Raw genomic sequence first — 11478 nt, forward strand, 5'->3', positions numbered from 1 at the left:
TAAGTTTTTAAAGTTTAGTTATTTATTTTTAAAACATAGAACAGTAAATAAAGAAGTATAGAAAATAATTATCTCTTCTAATTTGCTAAGCCTTGTCAAATGTAAAACAAAATAGTTTTTTAAGTTTTATATATGCATTTTGAAATAACAAAAAAATCATAAATAACTATATAAATACCACAGGAATAATTTATCAGGCTTAGTAACTAAGCCATATTTGGGTCTCTAAAAGTATGATATTGAAGAAGATTTTCACTTACCCCTTCCTTTCGAGATATTAAAAGTCTTTCACCTATAAAAGAAATATTATTTTTAGTGAATTATTTTAAATAAAATAGAATAAAGATTTGTCCATTAATATAATGGGGATTTGTTTAGAATAGTCTGTGTGCAAATTAATTTTCATGTTAAAATTAAAAATACTTTTTCTGATCTCAAAAATCTCAAATTTCATTTGTGTAATCCCTAAAACCTCCTAAATGCATTTCAAACATTTTTTTCAGTAAAACGGGATCGGTCAAGTCGACCAACCTTGTAACAACCAAAAAAAAATCTAAATAAACCTAAATTACCCTTTTTTTCTTACTAGAATGACTTCAAATTGTAACATGAAACTTCATTCGTTTATTTTAATTAACTCTAACTTTGTAACAGTATACATCTATTTATAGATAGATTTTGTTTTATTGCCCTTTGAACCATGTTTAATTACTATTTGCGCCATTATATGGTGTAAATCTCTTGGTAAACGTGCAGCTCATGTTACGCTACCAAATTAGATTACCCACGAGCTACTCGTGTATATGCCTCGTGAAACATTTTTTTATAATATTATTATTATTTATTTTCCCTAATCTAATCTTAACAAACCTAATTCCCTGGTTTTACATTTTAGTTACTCTTATAATTATACATAAAGAATAAACACAAAAAACAAGAAATAAAATACTTAACCAATCTTCTTTTTTCTTGCTTTCGGTTTTCGAAGAGAGTTAACCCTAATTTTTTATGCTATAGATAGTAATGCACTAAAGAATACAGACTAATAACATGCAAAAAGTAGATAAATTCACTTACCTCTCAAAATTGTCCTAGCTTTCTAACTATGTGACAAGAGCCATTCATCCAAGCTAGTTGTTAAATTTCCCACAGGAATGAATTTTGTACTGTGAGTGAACTTGACAAGACACATCATTATAAAGTGCATCATTTGATAGATAAAATCCTTTACACTCTGTTGGTTATAGGTAATATATAATGAAACGTAACAGAGAACTATCAACGAATTGTGAAAGAAAGGGTGTGGCAGGAGGGGTCTGACTTTCTATTTGATAGTTCCATAACAAATCAAAATTAAAAGCAAAGTAACAAATATACAATGTTAAATCAATATACATTTAAAATCATTTCAAAATAATGACTCCACAAGTTTCGATGTGTCACACATCATCTTGAGGACTGAAGTTGCAAGACATAAATTTAATAATTTAGATTTTCTTAAATATCACGTACCCTGTCCGTAATTTTGCATTGGTGCATAAATATCAGAATAGGTCTAGCTACATTCTTAGACAGATATTCTCCAGACCTTCACATTTATTTATTAATTTATAAACGAGTTGTTACTGATAAAATATATAGCAGTTGAAAGAGGATTTAACCCAAGTATTGTAGATAGAACAGTTAATAAATTCACTAATGTGGCAATAATAGATCAAGGTATCACATTGAAACCAAGTTATGATAAAATTAAAAAGGAATGTTTAGTGTTACCATATATTTTAGGTTTAACTACAGGTTTATTTAAAATTTTTACAAACGACAACTGTTTTGCTCTATATTTCAACTGATAAATAAGATGAAACAAATTTTAGGCAATTGTAAAGATGATGTACAATTAATGGATAAATTTGGAATTGATAAAATTGAATGTGGATGTGGAAGTATCGATATTGGACAAACAAAGCATAATTTAAAATATTGTGTAGCTGAACATAAGAGATGTATAAAAAATGAAAAAACGGAAAATTCTGCTGTAGAAGAACATGCAAGTAAAACCAACATAAGTATAATTCAACCTAAATGTATTACAGGAACTAATACTTGACAATCACTGGAAATAGTGAAATTTAAAAAGGATTATAAATTATTAAATAGAGATGAAGGTCTGGCAAATATATGTCTAAGAATGTAGGTAGACCTGTTCTTATATTTATGCACAAACGCAAAATTACGGACAGGGTACGTGATATTTAAGAAAATCTAAATTGTGAAATTTATATCTTGCAACCTCACTCCTGAAGATGACGTGTGACATGTCGAAACATGTAGTCATTATTTTGAAATTATTTATAATTGTGTTTTGATTTTAACGTGGTATATTTATTATTTTAACTCTGTACACAAGTGCTGATAGAAATAAATAAATATACATATATATATCAAAATTGAAGGCTATAAAAATTATGGTTTGTCTAAGCAATAATGATTTTATAGAGAGTAATTTACATTTAATTTCGTACTTTTTCAAGGGGTGGTGGATAAAATAGGGATGATGACATGCTAAGAGAAAATGGGTCACACTAGTGGAAATTTGGGAATATTTTTTAATATTGCCTTGTAGAATTTAGAACTTAAAACTTGTATATTATTAAAATATGGATTATTATCTAAGGTTTTATGTTATTCTAATTGGTATAACATAAACAAAATGTAGATTAATAAAATTTTGAATGTAAGACACTAAAACCTTGTGTCATGCGCAGTAAAGGATACCTATGGCAATAGGGTTAAAGGGCTTAAGATAAGGTAAACTAAACAATAAATCAACAGTAATGTACTCAGATCACAACTGGCAATAGGGTTAAAGATAAATGAAATAATCTTGGGAACTTTCCACCTTCAAGAGCTTGAGAAAACTATGTGGGGGAAATTCTGAGGTTTTGATTGAGCAAAGTATTTCCAAAAATGGAAGAAGTGGATGGGGTCACTTTTTTGATTTCCTAAATATAGTGATATCTCAGCAAATAGAAAAGATAGGTGGTTCTTATTTTATATTCTAGCTTTTAAATGTCGGTAATTTGAGTTTTTAATTTGTAAGAAATTAGACTTTGTACTTAGACATCACAAACATCTAATTTGAACCAAAGCTGCATTTAGCATACTACGTTACACATAAAAATCAATAATTTGGAATTTTTTAGTATTTTTAAATCAAGAAATGAAATAACATATAATACTAAAACTTGAATTATAATTTAAAATTTGATACCAAACTTATTGGCATTCATTCATAAAACAGTAGTTAGATGAAATTCTGAATGTCGTCTACAAACGTGATCACAAGTTTCTGAAATTTTAAGATGTACTTTTATTTTTTGTTTTAGCTTTTATATTTATTTTAATTTTTCTTACATAATAGTTAAGTTGTATTACAGTTTTTTCTTAAGTAGTCTTCTTCGTTTTGATTTTTACTTGATTTCTATCGCCATTATGCATGATATATTGTCTGTTTTAACCTTTTTTTGTTAAGTAAGCATCTCTAAAATAATTATTAACATTTTTTGTTAATGATGATAAGCTTTCAAATTCAAATTACAATTCTTCAAGAAATAGATAACATTTTTTTGTACACCTGTGCCTATGTTTGCAAAGAACTTGTTTCAACATGTACAGTATTTTGTGAATTTCATTATGTTTAAATGATTTTGCTATGCAGGCCATGTGTACACTGCTATTGGAGACTACCCCAATGCCTTAGCCAGCCACAAACAGTGTGTCCAGTTGGTTAGGCAAATGGCTGACCGTCTGCAGGAAGCTCGAGAGATTGGTAATGTGGGGGCTGTCTATCTAGCTATGGGTGACTTTGACCAAGCTGTGGAATGCCACCTAGAGCATCTCCGTTTAGCCAAGCAGTTGATTAACAAGGTGGAAGAAGCTAGAGCATACAGTAACTTAGGCTCTTCACACCACTACAGACGCAATTTTGAGCAAGCTATAACCTTTCATAATCATGTCCTGAGAATAGCTCAAGAGCTAGGAGACAAAGCAATAGAGGCAAGAGCATATGCTGGACTGGGCCATGCAGCTCGATGCATGGGTGATCATCAGCAAGCAAAGATGTGGCATGAGAAACAACTGGATATGGCTCTTAGTACCAAGGTTAGTAATACTGATGCTGCAAAAAGGTAGTTCAGGATAGTAACATAACATGTGTACAACAAGGAACCTTTTGGTTCTCCAAGGTTGTCATTTTAAACTCACCCCCCAAGAAAAAGAAAATTAAAAATTAACATATACTTTATATTTAAGGAACTCGTTAATTTCCTTATTAAACTCTTCTAAGGTGCTGACCTGCAGTACTGTTAATGACTACTCATTCTATAAGCTATTTACCCTGTTAGAAAAATAAAAATTATTTTAACTTTGTCTTTCCCAAATCTTTAACTTGTCTTATTATCTTTGTAATTCACCAGAAAGAAATCAAAGCCTTTATCTCATCAATAAATTATATAGTCACCTCTTACTCTTCTTTCTTTCATTCAAGAGAAAATAAATTGAAAGATGTCAGTCTATCTTGTCGGACAACTCTTCCATTTCATTAATTGCTCTAATAGTTCTCTTCTGAACATCTACTAAGTTAATGTCCTTTCTTAGATAAGGAGACCAAAACAGTTTAAAAATATTTAAAACTCTTTTAGTTTTATGTACCCAATCTGTATTCTTTAAGCTCTGTGTATGAGATGTGAGTGAGGTGTTATAAGCAGCCTTTGTGGCAAATGAATGACTTTTGTTAAGAAGTTGTGGGTTTTCAGAGCTGTATATGATTTTGTAAAACTGTATATTTCACTTCCACTAACTTTCAGATGTTCTTTTCCATGTTTATATTTGTTTGTTAAGATGTAAAAATATTTTAAAACAATTGGGAATATTTACTTCAATAAAATATAAGTTTAGCTTTCTGTTTTCAAAAGAAAACTATCACTTTTTATGGGTGATTATTGTTTTTGTTTTTTTTTATAATTTCACGAAGTGTTTTATTTATTATGGAAAGTCAGTAATATATATATATTTTAAGTAGATTATTATTTCTGATGGTTTATTTTAACTTGACTTTGAAAATCAACTTCTTAATCAATGTTCACAATAAAATGTGAGCCAGCAAGGTCAACTGGGTAGCTGTGTTTGATAGTTTGACAGTTTTCATTTCAATCTTTGCAATCTATTGATTTGTGGTGAAATTTTAGCAAGTAAAAAAAAAAATACTTTGAATTAAACTTTTTATATTAAATATGATTGTAATTTTAGATCCAATTTCAGACATTCTTAGTTTTTAACTTGGAGATACACTAGTTTTAATAATTTTAACTGATCTGAAAAAATATTAAAATCATTGAGTAAAGCATTTAGTGCGATAAAGTCATTTTAACTATTACCCAGTAAATGAAACTTTCTCTGACTTCATATTACTAATTTTTGTCAGGACAAAGTGTCTGAAGGAAGAGCATGCTCTAACCTTGGAATTGTGTATCAGCTACTTGGTGATTTCGATGCTGCTCTCAAGCTCCATCAAGCCCATCTAAACATTGCTCGTACACTTGGCGACCGAGCAGGGATGGGTCGTGCTTTTGGGAACATTGGTAATGCCTACAGTGCACTAGGAAGTTATGAACAAGCTATAAAGTTTCATAAGCAAGAGCTGACAATATCTAAAGAAGTTAATGATCGAAGTGCGGAAGCTTCAACTCATGGTAACTTGGCTGTTGCTTATCAAGCTCTCAGTATGCATGAAATGGCTCTTCTTCACTATCAAAGCCACTTGAACATTGCTCGAGAACTTAAGGACAGTGCTGGAGAAGCCTGTGCTCTTTGTAATCTTGGTAACTGTCACAGCTCCCGTGGTGAATTCCAGCAAGCAGTACCTTACTATGAGAGTTACTTACGGTTATCCCAGGAGATTCAGGATATTGAAGGAGAAGCTAAAGCATGCCATTTCCTTGGTTATGCTCATTATTGCCTTGGTAATTTTAAGGTTAGTATAGTTTATAGTACTTTAACTCTGTGTCACAGAAAAAAAACTTAACAGCTTAAATTCTGAATATTTATGTACTAAAACCCGTTGTAAAATGGTGCTTTTAGTAAAGTTTGTGGATTCATTATGGTGCAAAAATCATCTTTTGTATAGGTTTTAAAGGTGACAGGGCTTTTGTAATGAAAATGTTTGAAGAAAATGATGATTGAAATGCCATTAACAAATAAATTTCCAATACATTTCCAGGAAGCAAAGCCATATTTTAGTTTTGAAATAATTTTGCACCTATTAAGAATAATTATAAAGAAAATAGAGTATACAAATGTGTTGAAAATTTACAATAACAAAGAACGGATCTGGAAATAGTTTCTGATTTGCTAATTGTGTTTGAACATTATGATGAAGTTTGTTTAGTAGTCTGAATTTTTATCAACTACAAACTAAAATAAAAATTGTATTATTTATAAATAAATGTCCAGTTAACAATCACAAGTCATCCCATGTCTTAGTTGAAACAAATGTATTATACTCTGACAAAGTAGATTGAATTATGGACATCGTGAAATATATATATAAAGAAAACTTCAATTTTTAGAGATAATGTGATTTCAGTTGTTATTTCAGGAAAGACTAAGTGAACTTTATCATACTTGCTTTGAGATACTCACTGGAATGTAAATTGTACTAGAATACAAAAAATATAGGAATTAGTGCTGAATTACTGCACTAAAAGAAGGAAATACATTCCGAGATGATTATTCACATGTGAACAAAGTCTTTGCCTGTTCTTTGGCAACATTATTTGTGCTTTCATATATACTCATACATAATGATATGATTATTCTGTATCAATGTTTGAAAAAAAAAAAAAAAGTACTATGTATAATTGACAAAACACTTATGATCAGAAATGTTTTTGGCTTAATAAGAATGAATTAATTTCCTGTTAATTGTAAATGTAAAACTGTTTCACTTGCTCATAAGTCTTGAGAGATATTTTAGATGTTGGTGTCACTTGACATTTAGCTATCAAATTTCACAGTTGATTTATACATTTGAGTAGTTACATTCATGATGATGATGAAGATCAGTGAATAAAAATATTTACTCTTTTAACACTTGCTACAGGCATCTGTTTGTACACATGTCATAAGGTTTTTAGTGAGATACATTCAAAACTTAACTACTTTCTTGTCATGGTGTACGAAAGAATTTAGTATAAAAATGTAGCTAATAATCCATATGTTACTATATTAGTTTTAAATTCTTAATTTTATAATGCAATATTTAAAAAATCCTGAATTTCCCCTAGTATGAGAATTCTGAAATTTTCTCTCTAGGCATCCTGTCCTCTTGAATTTAATGTAGATTTCTCATTATAATGTTACCATCACTTAGAAAAAGCAAAATTTTTATAGTTTTCAATATTATTTACTTACAAAGCCATAAAATAAAAATCAGACCCCTTTTGCCATGCCTACCTGTCACATCCTCTCTTTCAGAAATTGCCAATTCTCTCTGACATTTAATACTGTATTATTTATAACCAATAGAAAACTAAGCTTGTCATTCATCAAATGACATAAAATACCACATTTCTTTCTGTACAGAGAATGATTTATTTCACTTGCAGTTCTAACTTTATTCCCACGGGAAACACATCGACGAGCTTAGCTGAATTTTAATGGCTCTCGTCACGTAGTTAGAAAGCCAGAAAAATTGTGATAGTTATGGGACATTGTCTACTTTTTGCATGTTATTATTCTGTGTTATTTAATGCATTATTTAATTGAATAAAAAATTATTTAATGTAGTAGTACCATTAGCATAAAAAGTAGGGTTGTCACCAAAGTAAACGGCAAAAAAAAATAAAAATACTTCATTAAAAATTATTTAATTTTTTGTTTACAAGTGGCTTTTAATGATTACTGAAAACTTGCAAAATTTTGTAGACATACATAAAACATATCACAGGTTTTAGCATGGAAATCATAAAGGTCAATTTGGAGTCACAAATTCGGCTGATTTGACCCAGCCCATAGCAAGAGAGTTAATGGCTTGGGAATTGCATCTTGAAAGGTTAAGAAGAAGTCTGTTCTGTTGTTGCTCTTTAAATATATTGATAGCTTTAGTACCAGTTTGGCCTAAAAAACAATGATCTTATGACAATTTAGGAAGTCAGTTGCTTAGTGGTCCCCCAAATAAAAATGCTGGTCTAGAAAGTTTTATATTTTGAGTGTAATACATTATTATAATATTGATATCCTTGCTGTCTATGAGCTACCCTTTCAAGTAGAAACTGATCTCGTGCTCGACTCTCATAAAATGAAAATAAATCTTTAGTCAACTTAAATATTAAAATGTATCTTCGTGTCAAGTCTAGGTAGTTCAGTTATTTAAATTTCATATCTCTCTTCTCTAAAATGTTCTTTCAATAATTTTAAGAGTATTTAAATTAAATATTCTCTAGGAAGCCATTCGTTACTATGAAAGAGATCTAGCATTAGCCAAGGATCTACAGGATAAGATGAGCATGGGCAGAGCCTACTGTAACCTTGGACTTTCTCATTTGGCTCTTGGAAACAATCAAGCTGCTTTAGAGTGTCAAAAGTACTTTCTTGCCATTGCCCAGCTGATGAAACATGTACAGGTATTGTGTAAAAGATTACATGTTAAAATTTAATTTTTTTTTCAGTTGTGGAAGAAAAGTTCTTTTGACCATCATGTGTGGTGATACAATTTTTTCATACAAAAAACATCAACAAAACAGATATGAAGCTTGTGCAGTTTATTTTCCTCTGAAAAAGGAATTACTGCTTGACTTTTTATTATTATCATAGCATTTTTACTTTATCTACTAAGAATTACAGCTATAATAACTATCATAAGTAATACCAATAGTAATTAAGAACTCCTGTTTTTAGTTATATTTTCAAACTAGCCACATTGGCAGTACTGTTTATCTCTTTCAATACATTATGGATGCACTTGTTAATGATACTTAGTAAGAAATTTCCTGGCAACACCATTTTCCTTTGGATTTAAATAAATACCGTCATGGCCACATTTACAGCATGGGTTTTCTCTTGTTTTTACTCTTGTAGCAGTCACAGTACAGTATCAGTTTCCTTCAGATATTACAAAACAAAGTTTCACAGCATGTACGTGAAACTTATATAACATAGCATACTTCTATGGAAGACAAATTGACAGACTTTACCACCAGCTGTTAATAAATCTTATCACACCCATATTAGCAGCACCAGAATCCTTCAAATAACTCTTGTCACAAACATCTTATAACACCAATATCCTTCAGGTATTCACTTCTGTCTCAGTCATGTTAATACCTCCAGTTTCACTAGTTCTTAACTCTTATCATAGCTATTTTCCCTGTTGCAGCTATGTTATCAATAATAACTCCTGTCAAAATCACTTTAATTCATTTTAAAGTGGAAAACAGCATAGTGGGCTATCTTCAAACCCCAGATTTTAGTATTATAAGCACCCAAGTTTACCACTGGGCCTACAGAGTACACTCAATTTAGGAGCACCATTTTCCATGTGCTGTTAACTTCTTCAGTGTAAAGTTAACAGCATCATTTTCTCATAAGCTCATGTAATTACCACATTAGCATTTCTAATTTTTTCCAATTCTTAACTGCTCTCATTGTAAAGTTAGCGACACTAGTTCATTCAGTTATTATTAACTCTTTTTCACAGCTATGTTCTGTTACAACTACTTTAGTATCTTCAGTTACAGAATCGTGGAAAACCTTCATTAGGCAGCAGCGGTACTGTTAGAATTGTTTGGTTGCCAACTTATGCCTTTCCTTGATCAAACTTGTATATTGTGAAAGAAACCTAAGGTGTTTACTTTTCTTCTGTGCTATGTCAAGACTTATTCTCCACTATTGTTGAAATAACTCGAGGCAGAACGTGAAATAAAATTTGAAAAGTAGCCTGAACCAGTTCATTCAAAACAGAGCTCATGAAAAGGTGCATTTTGTTTACAAACAAAGGTTGAATCATGTCTTGACATACACTGTTGGACATTAGTCAGTAAATGCATGTGAAGCTAGATCTGGATTTCAGGAACATTATGAGGTTATCTGTACGAAAGATCAAGAATTTTAAACATGCCCAAAAACTAGTTGGTGTATTATCTCACTGTAAACTGCATTTAGTCAGAGTATGTTGATAGATATTATGTGGAAGTACTATGATCTTTCTAGCTTGTTGTATGACTGATGTTTATATTATTTATATTTGTCCAGTGGTGAAAGTAACTTAAATTTCTTATCGGTACTATTGTACCCCCTCCTCTGTGCCACAAACACATTTTTATGAAACCTTTTGAATAACAATAGTACTTAAAGCTACTACCACTGCCAGAAATTTGAATGGGATCAAAGACTGACACTAACCTTTTAAAGAAAGTCCCACGTTGTCCTGTAGATCTGTGTCAGGGTTTTGAATATGAGAGGGCTGGGATTCTTTTACAGTAGATGTTTGTGACTTTTTGGCCATAAATTCAAATAATAAACATACAGTACACAATCTAATTGTTTTAAAATAATATATTCAAAACAAGTCAAATGTATGTACCAAAACACGTTTCACTATTTGTCACCAAAGTTGTATCTAAAGCTTTAAACAATTCTTTTTTTGTCAAAAGTCCACACAGGCTGGTTGTGCTACTTTAGAATCCAACTGACAAAATGAGTTATTCCTTCTCTCCTCTTTTATCACAATACAAGAGTCATAAATTCACTTACATTATGGCTAAACTAACAATCATGGATTCTAACTTCCCCTTGTTACGTATTGGAGTTTCAAATGGTCTAAAATTGAGTTAAATGATACTATTTAAATTTAGTAGTTAAATTGTACTTTAGATTTAGTATTTAAATAAATGCCAATATATAGTCAGTTTATGATATATGCCAAGAAGATTGATACACACAACAGTACAATTTACAATAACAATTATTACAAATAGTTACTACAAACAGTGATTTATAAACAGAAGTTTCACAAACTTAAAGGAATTGTTTCTTTTTTATCTGGAACTTCCTCGATATCTTATTGAGGGTTCACGATGAGCGAGTTGATTATGAGTTGACGCAGATATATTTCACTTAACGGGAAGCTAGCTAGCTTTGTCTTTCACTGATCACGTGCCGATATTTCCACCAATGACGTTAGGTAACGTTTTTTTAAAAATACTAATGTCCGATGAGAATCCATTGAAGTTAAATAGTTTGTAATGTTTGAACTTTGTAAATGCTCCTGGTCAAATATCTGAAGTTTTCCGATTGGTAAGTGTTATAAGAATCACAGTTATAGCTTCCAAAGTTTAAGCACACTGACTATAGCGAACTAATAATAGACACTCTATTTTGGCATGTTGGTTATATTTATAGGGTGGGAAGGTTTCTAGAAAA

At 30.7% G+C, this 11478-nt stretch overlaps 1 protein-coding gene and 1 long non-coding RNA gene across 2 annotated transcripts in view; one reads left to right on the forward strand and one right to left on the reverse strand.

Moving 5' to 3' along the window:
* The window catches only part of LOC111088709, a 13199-nt gene extending 11479 nt beyond the window's left edge, over positions 1 to 1720 (reverse strand). The window contains exon 1 of the long non-coding RNA XR_002613145.1: positions 1617 to 1720. This is a non-coding gene — a long non-coding RNA (uncharacterized LOC111088709). The remainder of the gene's footprint in view (positions 1 to 1616) is intronic.
* Positions 1 to 11478, forward strand: part of LOC106470889 (tetratricopeptide repeat protein 28-like) — a 73515-nt gene that overhangs the window by 29589 nt on the left and 32448 nt on the right. Inside the window, exons 6-8 of the mRNA XM_022399529.1 lie at positions 3719 to 4161; positions 5483 to 6031; positions 8502 to 8681. Of these exons, the coding sequence (XP_022255237.1) occupies positions 3719 to 4161; positions 5483 to 6031; positions 8502 to 8681 (1172 nt within the window). The remainder of the gene's footprint in view (positions 1 to 3718; positions 4162 to 5482; positions 6032 to 8501; positions 8682 to 11478) is intronic.

This window comes from Limulus polyphemus, unplaced genomic scaffold, assembly GCF_000517525.1.
Source record: "Limulus polyphemus unplaced genomic scaffold, Limulus_polyphemus-2.1.2 Scaffold4270, whole genome shotgun sequence".
NCBI classification, from domain to species: Eukaryota; Metazoa; Arthropoda; class Merostomata; order Xiphosura; family Limulidae; genus Limulus; species Limulus polyphemus.